Source organism: Populus nigra, chromosome 10 (genome assembly GCF_951802175.1).
Source record: "Populus nigra chromosome 10, ddPopNigr1.1, whole genome shotgun sequence".
In the NCBI taxonomy this organism is placed as follows: Eukaryota; Viridiplantae; Streptophyta; class Magnoliopsida; order Malpighiales; family Salicaceae; genus Populus; species Populus nigra.
In genome coordinates, this window is record NC_084861.1 from 16,334,014 (window position 1) to 16,351,760 (window position 17,747).

The 17,747-nt window shown below is 37.9% G+C and overlaps 1 protein-coding gene across 2 annotated transcripts; it reads left to right on the forward strand.

The window, feature by feature from the left end:
* The first annotated feature begins 1,597 nt into the window (after positions 1-1,597).
* LOC133705150 (uncharacterized) lies at positions 1,598-17,556 on the forward strand. Of its 2 annotated transcripts, XM_062130269.1 has the most exons (9): positions 1,598-1,779; positions 1,987-2,033; positions 2,703-2,886; positions 15,372-15,558; positions 15,659-15,890; positions 15,992-16,142; positions 16,594-16,654; positions 16,757-16,838; positions 16,953-17,556. In XM_062130269.1, the coding sequence occupies exons 1-9, from the start codon at positions 1,717-1,719 to the stop codon at positions 17,254-17,256; spliced, it is 1,311 nt and encodes a 436-aa protein (XP_061986253.1). In that variant the 5' UTR covers positions 1,598-1,716; the 3' UTR covers positions 17,257-17,556. The 2 variants fall into 2 exon arrangements, with proteins under 2 accessions (XP_061986253.1, XP_061986254.1); XM_062130270.1 differs by lacking the exon at positions 1,987-2,033 and having other exon boundaries at positions 1,603-1,779; positions 16,953-17,555.
* Positions 17,557-17,747: the final 191 nt, after the last annotated feature.

The following is a 17,747-nucleotide window of genomic DNA, read 5'->3' on the forward strand; positions in this document are numbered from 1 at the left end:
TAATTTAATAATAATATTAAACTTACCTGTCCTAAATTTTTATAGTTTTTAATCCCTTCAAATATAACTTATTGTTTTTCTTTGATAGTAATAATATTTTTCTTTAAATTTAATAATAATAATAATAATAATAATAATTTTACCTTTCAAATCAAATTTATGGTTATATTTTAAAATTAATGATATATTTTTAAAATTTCTTAATTATGATATTAATAATATTAATTATAATAAAAATAACAATATTGATAAGACAAATAATAATATTTTTTATATTAATAATATTAATAAAAAAAGTTTAAAATATTTATAATACAAATAATAATATCCTTGGGTATGGCTACTAGGGGTGATTATTTTCAGTTCGGTTCGGTTTTTACCTAAAAAATAACCCAGCCAAATTTAAAAAAAAAACAAAACCGAAACCGGTTCAAACCGACTGTTTTCGGTTTGATTATTTTAGAGCAAGAAACCCAACCGATTGGCTTGGTTTTTTTCCGGTTTGGCTCTGTTATTAATATCGGTTTGTTTTTCAGTTTCAGGCTTATGAAACCGAATCAGTCGGTTTTTTAAATATTCTATCGATTTATCTGTTTTTTTACGGTTTGATTTTTTTGTTTATTTTTTTTAGCTTTCTCGATTTAATCACTTTTTCAGATTTTTTTGTTCACCCCTAATTATGGCCGTGCAGCCAAACCCAAAGGATATTGGGTTCAACTGCTTAGCCAGACCCAAGATCGGTAGGTCTAGTTGGGCAGCCAGACCCAGCCTTTTTTTGAAGTGTTTTGGGTCTGGCTCAGCCACACCCAACGGTATTAGGATTGCTAAGTAAGAGGACTCAAGACTATTAGCTCCTTTTGAAAGTGTTTTGGACCTGACTTGGCAGCCACACCCAACAACTTTTTGCAGAGAAGGAAATGCCCCCGACGCAATTCTTGACCAAAAATACAACAGAGGAACACCCTCTCATGTTGCTACAGTGCTATCCACAATGAAAATAGTCTATAGCTACAGTGTTATCCATAGTGCAATGTGTATGTGTCTATTCTCATACGTTTTAAAAGAGTCCAACAAAGAGTAAACTCAAATAGTGTAATTCACAATAAAAACACTCACAATCTATACTGATTCAAAACAATATAATTTATAGTGAAAACATTCAGAGTTTATAGTAATTCACCCTATAGTAAAAAATCAATCCCTTTTAGTTATATTATAGTTAATTTAGTGACACTTAAAATCTATGATTAATTATAATGAAGTGGGATTTTCATATAATACTTTTTCTAACAGAAACTTTGGACATGAAGCGTGTCATAGCCTAAAATTGTGTTTGTATGATTGTACCAAATTTAAATTCCAAACGCAAGAAATATTTTGGGTACGTGGATATTGACCAAGCAAATATAGACAAATTTTAAAAAAGAAACTTTATATTTCAAATTCAAAGCAGTTATAACATGTAAACAAGTCAATATCTAAATTTCAATTTTCAAAATTGTTTTTTAGGGTAAGGATAATCTCGTCACTCAATGATACAAAATCCCAGAGCAGTGTCCCAAACCGCTAATAGAAAAGGTGGGCGGCAATAGCGTCATGCACTATACGTCTCCCACCCGAAAGGCATAACTCAAGGGAGTGAGGGAGAGAGGTAATTAAGCAGTAAGCACAATTGAAGAGGCAGAAGGGAAGGCATTTTGCCAGATTGTTCAAACAATGGAAGATGCAGGAGGGAAGGCATCGTGCAAGATGGTTCAACGGCCTGACCTACTTGACTATGTATGTATAATCTTCTTTGATATACATTCCCCCCCGGCAAGTGCTCTCTGACAGACAATTTAGGGTTGGGAAAACCCTAAGTTGATTGAAATTAAAACTACATTCAAATGTTTGATTACAAGTTCTACCACCCTTGAAAACCCTAATTCTTCTTTGATATAACATCTTGAAGACTGATCATGTGTTTTTCTTAATATAATATGATAGACTACTTCGTCGAATCATGCCGATCGCACACCCAACAACACACAACTGTAACTTCTCTTCCTTTTCTTTTCATAATGCCTGAAATCATAATTCCTCTTCGGATATTAAGTAGTACTCTTACTCGTATTCATGTGATCTGTTTAATAGATTTTTTTTTTATGGCTCCAGATATTTGGGTTCTTTTACGGCTCCAGATATTTGGGTTCATCTCTGTGGTTGTAATAGGATGAACTGAGTTGTACATGTGAGAGCATAAGACATCAATGGCCCCCTGTCGAATCAGACATGCGGCTGAGTTCTGAATATTCATAATACGTTATTAATATAAATGACAAAATGAATATCATTTTATGGACTGGAAGGATATTTCGAAATATTCCATTGCAATTTTTTCTGAGTGGTGTTTGTAAAAAAGTAACTTCATTATTTGATTCAGAAGTTTTTTCGAAGAAGGAATTGCTCAATTTCCTCTTCTTGGATCACACACATTACACATATATATAATATATTGTTTTACGTCGATCATGCCAATTTTTCTATACAATTCATTATTAATTAATAAACGAACTAGTAAAATATCCCTTAATTTACGTGGTTTGCACTTGTTTTATGTTGTAGAAGATCTTGAGTTTCAACATCTAATTTCAATAGCATTCTTCCTTTTTGGATGCCATACTTGTTCATTATGACTAACTTTCAAGTTCTGTGGCTATCAGTGTCGATGCTGCTGCTACAGAGTCACACCAACGTGATGATCAATACCAAAAGCTTACAAAATATGATGGGGATAATGCTACACTAGTTATAGATCCTGTCACTACTACAAAATATGGTATTGAAGTTTCACAAGATTCTCTTGCTACTTGCTGGGAATGCAGCCAAAAGATTATGAAAGGAGAGGTGGTTTCTTATGTATCTATCTTTATTCTCTAGAGATCATTTTTAAACCTCATATTTCTTTATGTGTGGCGAACCAGAGTCATAAAGTCATGCATTATACACATAAACCAAACATTTTTCCTCTGGACATGTTTTTCAGAGATAATCAGATATCTGGTGTAGTGAATTATCATTGGAATGCGTGTCTGCCCTATTTATCAATGACAGCAGATTAATTGATGGGCAAGGGAAATTAAGGCTCCAATGTAGTAGTAAAATCCCCCCTCCCCTCCCCCTCTTGGTTATTGAATACCATAACACTAGTCTCTAAGAACAATGTAGTTGGTTTAATCGATCCAAAAATTTAAAATGTTTGGGAAGCTCCTATTCTAGCAAAATTTGGCGCTAGAATAGCATCTTCTAAAATAATATTGTGAAGAACATTTCAAAGTCAAAGCAAATCATTTGAAAGCTTATTGGTGGAAGGCGATGGGATTGATGGGAATGTTTGAAGTCTTGAGGTTTCACTATGTTTAAATCCTGCGTCATCTATTGATATTTTCTAAGTCTATCGTATAGATTTTGATCCTATGAATTGCCTTCCTTTTCTGCTGAGATGGCATGGATACATATAGAAAGTAAATGCCACTTAATTGCTGATCACAGGTTGTGCTTCTCAAAATCTAGGTGTTGGGAATTCCGAGCGGTGATGTTCTGATATTTGCTCATATTGAAGGCTTAAGCACACTGTGACAATATTTTACGTGGTTCGGCAAATCGCCTACATCCACGGGAGATGTCTATTTTATTAGAGATAGAGAAAGGATACAATAAATACATGTAGAGGAGGAGGATTACATCCACTCTACTCAACTCATCAACTCTCTTACTGCACTTGCAGCTGCTGCAATGGCAGCAAGGTTGCTGCCATTGCAGCTGTTGCGATGTCGCGGTCGCACAAATTAATTACCCTAGCTTCAAACACAACACACAAGATAGTATAGAGCAAGCAAGGGATCGATCCCACGAGGAAGATTCAAGTCAGATTTTTATGCTAGATGATATGCAATTTGGGGGGGGGGGGGGTTGGACGTTATCTAGGCTAAAGCAAAAGAAAACAGAAAACTATCAAACTAAATTTAATAAAATCAGAAAATTATCAAGAGAACAAACCTTGGTCACAAGCACACATCCACCTACAGAAATCAGAACTGATCATGGAAACGAAACATTAATTTATATTCTGAATATTTATCTCTTCTTAACATTGGTTAGTTAACGGATCCGCCGTATAACTAGCCCTAACCATCAAACAACCACAGTGTCCGCACTAGTAATTTAATTCAATGGCAGCCTTAAGAACTAGATAAGTTGATTAATCAAGAAAACATAACTGTCCGCAGTCTATGTTTGATTTGATTGAATGTTCTCCCTAAGATTAATAACGTAAATCCGCCACAATTATTAAACTCAGTTGCTTCACAAGTTCATATACCACAACTCCGGTTTTGATATCAAACTTAACAATAGATTGTCTACAATAATAACTTAGAGTCCGCTCTAGCAATTAAAATAAACAATCACAGGAAAAATAAGCATAGGAGAACAAACATATTCATCATATAAACTGAAAAGAAAAGGTACAATAAATCTCACAGTTCTTGAAATCCGAAGGTTTCCGTGTCCTTGCAACCAAGAAAAAGTGTTTAGCCTTGCATGTTTGTTGAACAACTAATCAAAAAGAAGAAAGAATGCATAATTTAGGGTTTCTTAGAGGAAGGGGGCGTTTTTCTCTCCTTGGCTGGCTGCTCCCCTTCTCTTCTCTCATTCTTTTTATATCCTAGGAAACCCTAGGTCTCTATTTTACAAAATAGTCCTCCATTAAGTAGACTGTTTACATTTAAGTACTTCAATAACTATTTTCCTAAAAAGAAGAAATAGCCTTGCATGAAATCTTCAAGCTTTGATTTAGAGGAGCTAAATTGCTGAAATAAAAACTTGGATATCGGTTTAAATGCTTCGGAATGTCATTTGGACTCGTTTCTTCACGAAACCTGTTTGCTGGCAGAATTCAGATGTCATCTTTGAAAAATCATATCTCCCTCATATGACATCGTTTTTGGCTGCAATTTTGAGCGTTTATATAACTTTGAGTCATGAATCCAAAAACATTGAGTTTGCATCAATTGGACTTCTGTAGCTCCAGATATTCAAGTTGGAATGGCCAAAGGTCAACACTGGCAGATTGCGAGATTTGACTTTGAAGGCTGCGATTTCCATGCTCTTCCTTATTTTATTTTCTTGCCTTAGATGTCCAGAAAGGTATGGATGTTACCTTTTTAATTCCACTGGAATCACTTCATTTCAACCTCTAGAGCTCACGCTCTGCACAAAACATCGACTGAAGGTCAAATCTGCCAATTATCTCCAATTTACTCCTTTTTGCATCTTTCATCCAAAAGTGCCTTCAAAACATAAAACAAAGAATATCAAGGCATTTTATATATAAAACACAGGCAAAACACTAGTTAAATGTGGGTGAAACTATTGAATAATATGGTTGCATCAAATACCCCCACACTTACCTCTTGCTCGTCCTCGAGAAAGGATAGGTAAAACCAAATTGAAGTTAAATTAAATGAAATCACTATGACTAATCTTCTAATCTCCCATCAATATCCAAGAATATATGCATTATAAACAAGAACACAATTAAGAAGGATAAAGAGTATAAATTTTCATGAATTTATTTACATGCAAACTTCAAAACTTAATTAATCGTCGGGATTTAAATGAAATCTATGCCATGCCAAAGTGATAGGTCCTCTCATTGATATACACTCCAACACTCACGTGTTTAGGGCTTATGTGTTTAAATCTCTCAAATTCAATCAATGAATATGTTCTACTATAAGCTTGCTCTTCAATCTCATCTCCATTAATAACATATTACAAACAATGCATGAATCAAAAGGTCTTATTTTTTTGTTGTAATGGGGCTAAGGTAAAGGTGAGGTAAAAGAGAGTAAAAGAAAAAGGTTCAAACCAAAGAAAGTAGAGCATTCTGAAAAATGATATTTCAAACAAGATATTCCATCGAAGCACATAAATTTTCCATCTTTAATCACCAATGCTTAACTTCTTTTGATTTCAAGCTTTTTCAATATAAAATCTTAAGAACATAAAGGAACACTTTTTTCTTTTTCTTTTTCTTTTTTCTGTTTTTTTTTTTTTTTTTTACCTTTGGCAACTTTGCCCATCTTTTCATCAAACATCACTTCTTCTTTCTTTTCATATAATTTCCAACCATAATTCCATGAAATATCACTAGTATATGCTCTACTAATCCTTGGCCAAGGGAAAAGGAAAACATATATAAAGTTAAGGCTTATACATGGATAAAGCAAAGAAAAGATAAACAAGCTCAAAAGGGGTTTACTAAGGATAATATGCTTTAGGTTGGCTTTTTGGCTCAAATGGTTAAAATTCCTAATGCCTTTATCATCTTCATGTATGTATGTAATATGAATGTAATCTCAACAAGATATGAAGCAAGTTCTAAAGATACATATCATTGAAAGAAGGCACAATCAAAGAATATAATGTTGAAGGCTCAAAAGCTTGCATTGGTATAACACTATAAAGTCAACATGGCATATTCTCAAAGTCAATCCCTAAACCAATTAAACCTTAAAACTTGCATGCACACTCCTTCATTCGATTTATATCTTCATCTATCTCAACTAATTCTCATACATAATACTCATATTCTCAAAAACCAATGGGAGTTCAAAAGATCAAACATAATTTTTTGTTATTTTGAAAAATAACAAAAAAAAACCAAAATTAGAAAACCAACATTCTCCCAATACCCCCACACTTAAAACATAACATTGTCCTCAATGTTAAAATAAAAGAAAAGGAATATTGGAGAATGACAAAAATAAAGTAAAATGCGAAAATAAAAGACAAGGGAAAAAGAAAGCAAATCTGTTTTTTTTTTTTTTGTGTGCTGGGTTGCCTCCCAGTAAGCGCTTTTGTTTTATGTCATTGGCTTGACATATGGCATGCTCATTCTTCATAGATTGGTTCAGCTAACTCTATAGAAGCGGTGAGTTCTACCGTCCAACCTTCATAGAAAGGTTTCAAACGATGCCCATTGACCTTGAGTACTTTGTTGGTTTCTAAACTTGTAATTTCAACTGCACCATAAGGAAAAACATTAGAAACAACAAAGGGTCCAATCCAACAAGAGCGCAATTTTCCAGGAAAAAGTTTCAAACGCGAATGATAAAGAAGGACTTTGTCTCCAACATGAAACTCCTTTCTTGTAAGCATTCGGTCATGAAGATTCTTAGTCTTTTCTTTGTAAATCCTAGCATTCTCATAAGCATCATTTCGTATTTCTTCCAATGTAATTCCATTCATTGTCTATGATGGGGTGAATGACTCCTGTATCATGGGGAACAGTTTGCAAAGCTTGCAAAGCCAATGCTGATTCATGTATGTTTTGGGGAACACATATATACCTGTCCATCTCTTCTATCTTGGTAAAATCATAGCCATAGCTCAAAGCTACGCTTAATCCATCCTCACAATCAAAATCAAAAACGTGCTGCACACACTTATCAATTTGGTCATAACATGTGATAGAATAAACATTGCTATAAGGATATGTCATTGCATCATGAAAATTGAATTCAATTTTTTCATCTCCTACCTTCATAGACAAGGTATCCTTACCACAATCAATCTTTGTGTTGGCAGTTTTCAAGAATGGTCTCCCAAACAATATAGGAGTGTTGGTTGATGAATCACAAGAATCATGTTCCATATCAAGAATATAAAAATCACATGGAATAACCAAACTATCAATCTTGACTAGGACATCTTCTATCACACCAAGTGGGTAAACAAAACTATGATCCGCAAGTTGTATTACAATGCTAGTTTTATTCAAAGGCTCAAGACTAAGAGAATCATAAACATATTTGGGCATAACACTAATGGATGCACCTAAATCGCATAAAGCTCTTTTAAAACTAGCATTACCAATAACACATGGGATAATAAACGCACCCGGGTCTTTTTGTTTCAAAGGCAGATTCTTTTGAACAACGGCAGATACAACTTCACCCATACTTACCGTTTCATGACCTTTCAGTTTGAAAGCTCTCTTAGTAGTACACAACTCCTTCAAGAATTTTGCATACTTGGGAATTTGCTTGATAGTATCAAGCAAAGGAATGTTGAGTTCTACTTTCTTGAAAACCTCTAAAATCTCTTTTTCTTTGTCCTCTTTCTTTGACCTAGAAGAACTCACAGGAAAGGGTGGAATTGTTTTAAAACTGGAAGTCATTGATTGAGGACTTACCTTTAGAGTGTTGGTCGTGGTTTCAATTTGTGAAGGAGAAGGATGTTTCTTTTTTGTACTCAATTCAGTTTCTATCTCTTCTTCTTCCTCCATCTCAATTTGTTTCGACCTTTTCTCTTCAAGTTCTTTCCCACTTCGCAGCATGATCGCACTAACATTCTCTTTTGGATTCAATGCTTGGGAGGGCAATTTTCCATTCATTTGTGCTTCCAATTTCCCCACACTTGAAGCTACTTGCCCCATTTGCTTCTCCAAGTTGTGAATACTTGACCTTGTTTCCTGTTGAAAAGACATGACATTTTGTTGCAAGGTCACAGTGTTAGAAGCCAAAGTTTTCATCATCTCACGAAGATCATCACTGGATGACGACCCCATAACATTGGAGTTTGTGTATGGAGGGGGTTGTCTTGCTTGATAATTTTGTTGGGGCTGAAATCCATGGGGATGGAACTGTCGGCCTTGATTGCCTTGTTGGGATGGGTTGCCGTAGCGTAAGTTGGGATGATCTCTCCATCCGGGATTGTACGTGTTGGAAAAGGGATCATATTTACGCTGGGGCTGTCCGTTGAATGCTCCATCAATTGCATGAGCTTGTTCAATGTAGTCTTCTTGCATTGTTGGGCACATATCCGAAGCATGTCCTTGTAAGGAGCATATGCTACAAACTTTCACCTGCTGTACATTGCCACAAGCCAAAGAACGCACAAGAGAAGTAAGATCATTAACTTTATTCTCAAGGTTAGAAATACTTATCTCATTTACTCGGTTATTTGCGAAGTCTCCACGAGTGCCAAACTGTTTCGAGTTGGCTGCCATGTTTGAGATCAATTGGCGTGCAGCCTCGGGTGTCTTATCTACCAATGCCCCTCCACTTGCAGCATCAATGATACTACGGTCAGTAGGCATCAATCCTTCATAGAAATATTGAATGAGCAGCTGATCGGGTATTTGATGATGAGGGCATTGAATGCACAGTTGCTCAAATCTTTCCCAATACTCGGAAAGTGTCTCTCCATGAGATTGTCGAATCCCACATATTTCTTTCCTTATGTTGGCAACTCGAGATGCTGGGAAATACTTCTCAAGGAAGATCTTCTTCATGCCATTCCACGTTCCAATTGAACCTGGGAGAATGGAGAAAAGCCATACCTTTGCTGCCCCTTTTAAAGAGAAAGGGAAAGCTTTCAACTTAACCAGTTCTTCATCAACTCCATTCGGTTTCATGCCAACGCAAACCATATGGAATTCCTTGAGATGAGTATGAGGATCTTCTCCTGCAAGACCATTGAAAGTTGGTAGCAAATGTATAAAACCAGATTTGAGCTCAAAGTTTACATTATTGTCGATATTTATGCACAATGGCTGATTTTCCACGTTAGGAGCAGCAAGCTCCTTGAGTGTTTGTTGTCGTGCAACAGCCATGGTGTTAAGGCGAGCTTCCTTTCGTAACCTGCGTAAAGTTTTTTCTATTTCGAGATCCAAATGCACTTGAATTTGATTAGTAGAACGGGTTACTGGCATAAATCATCAAGAAAATTCAAAATAAACCAACCACACAAGAGATCGAAAACAATGCAAATTTTACGAAAATCTTACGGTAGAAAACAAAAACTGCCTAAACACCCTAGAAAACAGCGGAATTTGGCCTCGATAGTATGGGGCTAGTGGTATACCACTAGTCCTGTTTAGAACGTCGTTTCCCTTCAGGAAACAAATGGCCGATACCTAATTCCACCAAAAAATCTGTTTTGAACAGTACCGCTGCCGTAATGAACAGTACCGCAGCAAACAAAAATTCTGTTTTTTTTTTTTTCAGAAAAAGAAATAACAATCACAGCAAATAAAAATAATAGCACAAGAATCAACTAAAATTACTTCCCCGGCAACGGCGCCAAAATTTGTTGCGATGTCGCGGTCGCACAAATTAATTACCCTAGCTTCAAACACAACACACAAGATAGTATAGAGCAAGCAAGGGGTCGATCCCACGAGGAAGATTCAAGTCAGATTTTTATGCTAGATGATATGCAATTTGGGGGGGGGGGGGTTGGACGTTATCTAGGCTAAAGCAAAAGAAAACAGAAAACTATCAAACTAAATTTAATAAAATCAGAAAATTATCAAGAGAACAAACCTTGGTCACAAGCACACATCCACCTACAGAAATCAGAACTGATCATGGAAACGAAACATCAATTTATATTCTGAATATTTATCTCTTCTTAACATTGGTTAGTTAACGGATCCGCCGTATAACTAGCCCTAACCATCAAACAACCACAGTGTCCGCACTAGTAATTTAATTCAATGGCAGCCTTAAGAACTAGATAAGTTGATTAATCAAGAAAACATAACTGTCCGCAGTCTATGTTTGATTTGATTGAATGTTCTCCCTAAGATTAATAACGTAGATCCGCCACAATTATTAAACTCAGTTGCTTCACAAGTTCATATACCACAACTCCGGTTTTGATATCAAACTTAACAATAGATTGTCTACAATAATAACTTAGAGTCCGCTCTAGCAATTAAAATAAACAATCACAGGAAAAATAAGCATAGGAGAACAAACATATTCATCATATAAACTGAAAAGAAAAGGTACAATAAATCTCACAGTTCTTGAAATCCGAAGGTTTCCGTATCCTTGCAACCAAGAAAAAGTGTTTAGCCTTGCATGTTTGTTGAACAACTAATCAAAAAGAAGAAAGAATGCATAATTTAGGGTTTCTTAGAGGAAGGGGGCGTTTTTCTCTCCTTGGCTGGCTGCTCCCCTTCTCTTCTCTCATTCTTTTTATATCCTAGGAAACCCTAGGTCTCTATTTTACAAAATAGTCCTCCATTAAGTAGACTGTTTACATTTAAGTACTTCAATAACTATTTTCCTAAAAAGGAGAAATAGCCTTGCATGAAATCTTCAAGCTTTGATTTAGAGGAGCTAAATTGCTGAAATAAAAACTTGGATATCGGTTTAAATGCTTCGGAATGTCATTTGGACTCGTTTCTTCACGAAACCTGTTTGCTGGCAGAATTCAGATGTCATCTTTGAAAAATCATATCTCCCTCATATGACATCGTTTTTGGCTGCAATTTTGAGCGTTTATATAACTTTGAGTCATGAATCCAACAAAATTGAGTTTGCATCAATTGGACTTCTGTAGCTCCAGATATTCAAGTTGGAATGGCCAAAGGTCAACACTGGCAGATTGCGAGATTTGACTTTGAAGGCTGCGATTTCCATGCTCTTCCTTATTTTATTTTCTTGCCTTAGATGTCCAGAAAGGTATGGATGTTACCTTTTTAATTCCACTGGAATCACTTCATTTCAACCTCTAGAGCTCACGCTCTGCACAAAACATCGACTGAAGGTCAAATCTGCCAATTATCTCCAATTTACTCCTTTTTGCATCTTTCATCCAAAAGTGCCTTCAAAACATAAAACAAAGAATATCAAGGCATTTTATATATAAAACACAGGCAAAACACTAGTTAAATGTGGGTGAAACTATTGAATAATATGGTTGCATCAGCAGCCCCTCACTTTCTCTCTTCTTCTCTACATTTCTTACAACTCTCACAATTTTGCTCTCTCATAATGCCTCTATTTATAGGCATTTCATGGCAGCTCTTCTTGCTTTGTTGTCAACATTGGTGGCTGCCAAACTCCAGCTCATTCAACAATGGTGGCTGCCAATAGTCAATGGTTGGTGCCAACCATTTGCTGCACATGCAATGGCAACCAACCTAACAATCACCCCCTTTGCCATTCATGTGGGGCAACTGTCCTCTTGCTTCTTCAGCACAGGCTTGCATCTTGCAGCCCTTCCAAGCTTACCATTCTGAGAGCGTCTGTGGCCGAGTTTACAGGTACTCGCTAAACCTTTCAATCATCAGAGTTACCAAAGCACACCTTTTCTCACACAAAAGGATCACTACAACCAGATAGTCTCCCACATCACATCTGAAGAGTGTTAACGCTTGTCTCTGGAACACAACATTCCCGTTCGAGCGTATCAACCATGCTCGGTCCAGAATGATTCATCAAGCCTTACATTAAGGCTTACAACACCCCCTCAAACGGAAATTTCTTTTTCCAAGTGCGACAGTCATTATCTGAGTATCTCAATATGATCACGAGCTCACCACTCTTCCAAGAGTCTACTCATCCAGGAGTTGCGCCTGCCCTCTGTTCCACCCTAGGAACCACGCCTTACTTCTCCGTGAGTCTCTCGCTCTTAGTCGTAAGAGTCCAGGTAGCTCTCCACCTTCACCTATGGGGGCAGCCCATTAAAGGTTGATCCATATATGTCTTCATACTCTGAGTATTACAATGCCATTACCGAGCTCACCACCTTGACAAGAGTCAACTCGTTCGTGGAACCTGCGCATGCCCTCTGCTCCTTCATAGCAGCCGCGTCTTAATGCTCCACAAGTCACACACTTATTGTCCAAGGCAAATGTCTTCTAGCTCATTGATCTTTAGCATGGGGGCAATATCCATGAAAGTCAATTCTGCATTTGTCTCCATACTCATCATAGCCACTTCATTGGCTATACACCTGTCCACTCATGTCTAGCCATCACATTGGCTCTGGGGCCTTCTGAACTGGGCTTACATCGTGACCCACACACCTTCTCCTTCGGTGTTTCCGCTCGTCACCATGCGGCGGTCTGAACTGGGGCTTCTATCACAGCCCGCACACCTTCTCTCTAAGGTGTCTTCACCTTTCATAGGTGGTCGCATCCTCCTTCAGCTGAGATGCTTCAAAGTGGCTCCAGAATTCTCTACCACCATGTGCACTATGGGAGAGATAGCTGCCACTAATCACATAGAAAGAGAAACTGGTGGTATACTCCTCGCAATCCTCCACCTCGATTTCTATGTTTGGAGCTTTTATGCCTTTCTGCTTGACAGCTCCACCTACACCAACTCTCTTTGGTGTCTTCGCCTTTCGTCATAGGCAGTCGCCTTTTATCACAGGCGTTTGCACCCCCTCAATTAGGTGCCTCTGCAACAGCTCTCTTTCTATCCTTGCATGCATTGGAAAGGTCTTCGCTTGTTGTCTTCATCAAGAGCATAAGAGACTTCCTGTTGTACAAACTTTAACAGTCTCTGCTCTGAGCTTCATCTGGGAACACTTCTTCTCATTGCACCTATTGTCTCATTACACTACCTCGTTGGATCCTACGGGTACTCCTGCACAATCTCCGTGTGCCCTCGTGCAATTTATGTTCTCCAGATTTTCCCTATTCCTTGCTTATGTTTGACAGCAGCTCATCCTGTCACAACACCTGTCCAAGTCAAAATAGGGTGCCAATCTTTATCCCCTTTCTGTATTTCTCTTCCATTATCAGGGTCTTTATCAATTCTCCCCTCGAGAAATCACAATCACCGAATCTAACTTCTTTGGAGAAATCACCACTTCATCAGATCCTTGAACATACGGAACCCAACTGTTCCTTTGTGCCGTCATCCTGCTAGTCTTCAACCGTTTCATTACAAACTACTATATATACAAAAATAGTACCATATGGATAATCCTTCCACTAAGCAAGTTCCCAGGAAAGATTGGAGGGGTCACACTGGTCCCGCTTAAAACCCAATCTCCTAGACAGAACTTCTCAGGCCATATCTATCCATCGTACTGTCTTTCCGTATATACAACCATTTGCTAGCTTTGTCCCGGCTTTCCTTTACAAGTGATCTGGAATATACTGGTTTAACACATGATTTCTCAACATCTGGCGAGACTACCAGTTCCTAGATTCGTCAAGATTGGTCTTCGTCAATTTCCACTCTTCACCTCAAATTATCCACATGATCGGGTGTCTAGAGTGTTCCAATTTTGCCTTCCCTCAAGGCAATTAAAATTCTCCCCACTTAGTAGTTAAGCACATGCAATTGGGTAAACATGTGCGATTTCTTCTTCTTCATCTCCAACATCCACCATGAAGACCATCGGATGCCTCCTGATCGGGCAATCTCTTTTGTTAATTCATCACCACCACTTTCGGTCTCAAATCTCAACGATCGGACCATACCATTGCATCCGGAACGATCAAATTAGCTGGAAACAAGTCTGAAATCGTCCAAATCGCATTTCAGACGGCTAAGATTTGATCAAAACAATTCTGGCCTGATCAACGGCTCAGATTCAATCTCAGATCCGTTTGCACGTAGGATCAGCTACACTGGATCCTGTCCCTCGGCTCGAGGCTCGGCTTGGCTCCAATTCGGCTCGGCTCAGCTCGGCTGGCGTCTGGTGACGTGGCAGGTGGGTCTCACTGAGCTGACGTGTCTGCTGACTGGACGCTGACATGGCATGCTGACTGTGTATGCTGGCGTCATGGTTACGTCATGATTACGTCATCATTATCCGGGTCTGGCACATGGGTCGGGTCACCTGGTATTCGGATCGGGTCGGCTCATCCGGGTGAAGAAGACGCGTGTGACGCGTGGCGCGCGTCTGTGCGCGTGGGCAGTCTCCTCGCCGGCACGTGACGGCGCGTGTGGAGGTTTCCGACGTCCGATTTCGACGCGGTTTTCAACAGTGGCTTCGTCTCTTCCTCCTCTACACAGTGGTATGGTCAAAACACAATTTTGACAACTGTCATTTTTGAGCAAAATCAAACACCTCTTTAAACCATAGCTCTGATACCAATTGTTGGGAATTCCGAGCGGTGATGTTCTGATATTTGCTCATATTGAAGGCTTAAGCACACTGTGACAATATTTTACGTGGTTCGGCAAATCGCCTACATCCACGGGAGATGTCTATTTTATTAGAGATAGAGAAAGGATACAATAAATACATGTAGAGGAGGAGGATTACATCCACTCTACTCAACTCATCAACTCTCTTACTGCACTTGCAGCTGCTGCAATGGCAGCAAGGTTGCTGCCATTGCAGCCCCTCACTTTCTCTCTTCTTCTCTACATTTCTTACAACTCTCACAATTTTGTTCTCTCATAATGCCTCTATTTATAGGCATTTCATGGCAGCTCTTCTTGCTTTGTTGTCAACATTGGTGGCTGCCAAACTCCAGCTCATTCAACAATGGTGGCTGCCAATAGTCAATGGTTGGTGCCAACCATTTGCTGCACATGCAATGGCAACCAACCTAACACTAGGTTCGTGTATTCTTAAGGGTCGAGGGACAAGCCAGTAAGAGATTGCTGTTGGATCATCCCAAATGTTTCATGAATTTGTACCCATCTATCCAAGTGGAGAAGTTGGCTGGATGGGAAACTCTTTCGGCTTCTGATCAGGCAGCTGTTCTTTTACTGGTCAAGAAGGTTCCTCCTGCAGCACTAACTGGTATGTGAAATTGTTATGAATGCCTTGGTGACTCTTGTATACTTATATCATGTTTGTATGTCACTGGTTACCATCAATTTCTCATACGGTGTCTTCCTAGACATTAAAGATATGGGAAAAGAGGATAGAGAACTCCCACAATCAGCTTCTAAAGCCGGTACAAAACATAGGAAAGATCTCGATTGTGATCAAAATTTAAAAGTTGCCAAGGCTGAAGAAGATGTGATTACTAGCAGGGCTGCATTTGCATCTGCAAAGAACACTAATGATTGGGAGCCAAAACTTATGGCTCAATCCAAAGACTCGTGGTCTTTAGCAGAAGAGTGTAAAAGGTACGTGGTAATTCCAGTGCTGTGTGGAGTGCTTGAAGCCACTATTCGAACTGACTTTGATTTGCTGGGTCGCTGGTAATACTACTGTTTGAATTATCAAGGGATTGCCAATTTGGAACAGAAAAGAAGCTTCAACTTGAGCCAATCAATGCTAAAGCCCTACCGGAGACATCATGCAAAACTATGCCTGAAGCCTCTGGTGCACCAGATTTTGTGGAGGCTGCTAGTACATGGTCGGCAACAGAGTCAAAGGTGTGGTCATCGCTCTAAACTGGTCGTCAACTTTTAGGAAATGTTTGGAACATTTTATGTAAGGTGGGAAGAGAGAACACTGTTAAACAACGAAGAAAAATAATACGCTAACACTAGAAGAAGATAGAAGCTAGAATTAGAAAATAAGACTCAGGGCTGAGAACCTCTAAAGTCTGAATATATTGATAGTAAATAATAAAAGATGTTCTGTAAATTAGTCTTGGCAGCCTATATATACCAGTTGAAGGACTTAATCCTAATTCATATAGGAAAAGGACTTGTTGAAGTCGCTTGCTAACCGTAAATCCAAATAGCATAAGGATTCTTAAACTAAAAAGAAGCAAAAAACAGTAGGGAAAACTAATAAGAACAATTTCTGATACATGAACTGTGTAAACATTTTTTTTGTTGTTGACTCGTGAATTTTGCCTAATATGGGTTGATTCTGCAGGAAGAATGCAAGGACAAAAAAGAGGCATTGAGTGATTATGTTATTGACAAGATCGATAAAGGTAGTTGCTCTACCAATTTAGGTTCGATCGAAACATTATAACTGCCACAGAAGATTATCTTGCTCAATTTACTCATGCCTTTTCGTGTTTGCTTAACTACAGATATTGCAGACATGGCAGATAAGGGTTGCACAATTGATAATGGAGGACTGGATTACAAACTTTTTCTGCTGAGTAAGGCATGGTAAAGCTGCTTTCACTTGCGGGTTTTTTTTTTTGTCTCCCATATGTTCTTTATTCTGGTTGATTAGATTTTATTGATGTGGGGGGATTGTACTTTTGTATTACTAATAATCAGGGGGTATATGAAAGAAAGGAGGCTTCTACTCAAGCAAATCGATGCCGAAGCCACACCAAAGACGACATCATGTAAAGCTATGGCTGAAGCTTCTGGAGCACAATGCAAAAGAGATGATGTTGATGGTGATTTGGAGTTGAAAGTTTCCAAAGCTAGAGGAGAGGTGACAACTATATCACTTGAATCTGTAAAAACTTCCAATGATTTGGAAAACAGTAAGCTGGAGGCTGAATCCAAGGAAGTGCAGGGTTTGACAGAAGAATTAGATACATGTGTCAATGCCAATACCAGAGTTGGTTTCTGAAGTCAGTCGACAACGGAGAGTGATTATATATGTGCACTGACTGGCCACGTTATTGATATCAATAACGTCTATGAAGAACGAGACACTTTATGACATTTCCTTTTAACTTGTCATCTTCTTTTTCAAGCAACATATTAATGATTTTTCTATGTGAATTTAATTTGATTGTCTTAAAGATGGTGATATATGGACCCTTATTTTCCTCATTAGTGAAGTTTTATTTTTCTTGAAAAAATTATGATGGATCTTAAAAGGTTAGGTTAAAATTTTAATGTTTTATTGGATAAGATGATGATTGATTGATTTTTTTTATTTTTTTTGCAGTATTCCATATTTTCTAGTTCCATAGCATGTCAATTTCCAGATTACTGAGTTAGCAGTATGAATTAATATTTAAGGATAGATATTACCTTCGTTTTTTCTTTTCAAATAAATTGAAATGATTGAAGTTTTTTTATTTGGAATGTATAATTAAGTCTAATTCCTATTAC

Bases quoted from the DNA above. Each gene is read 5' to 3' on its own strand.
- LOC133705150 (XM_062130269.1), top strand. From the start codon at position 1,717: ATGGAAGATGCAGGAGGGAAGGCATCGTGCAAGATGGTTCAACGGCCT. The intron at 1,780-1,986 runs GTATGTATAATC...ATAATATGATAG, and splicing joins GGCCTGACCTACTTGACTAT to ACTACTTCGTCGAATCATGC. The intron at 16,655-16,756 runs GTAGTTGCTCTA...GCTTAACTACAG, and splicing joins TATTGACAAGATCGATAAAG to ATATTGCAGACATGGCAGAT.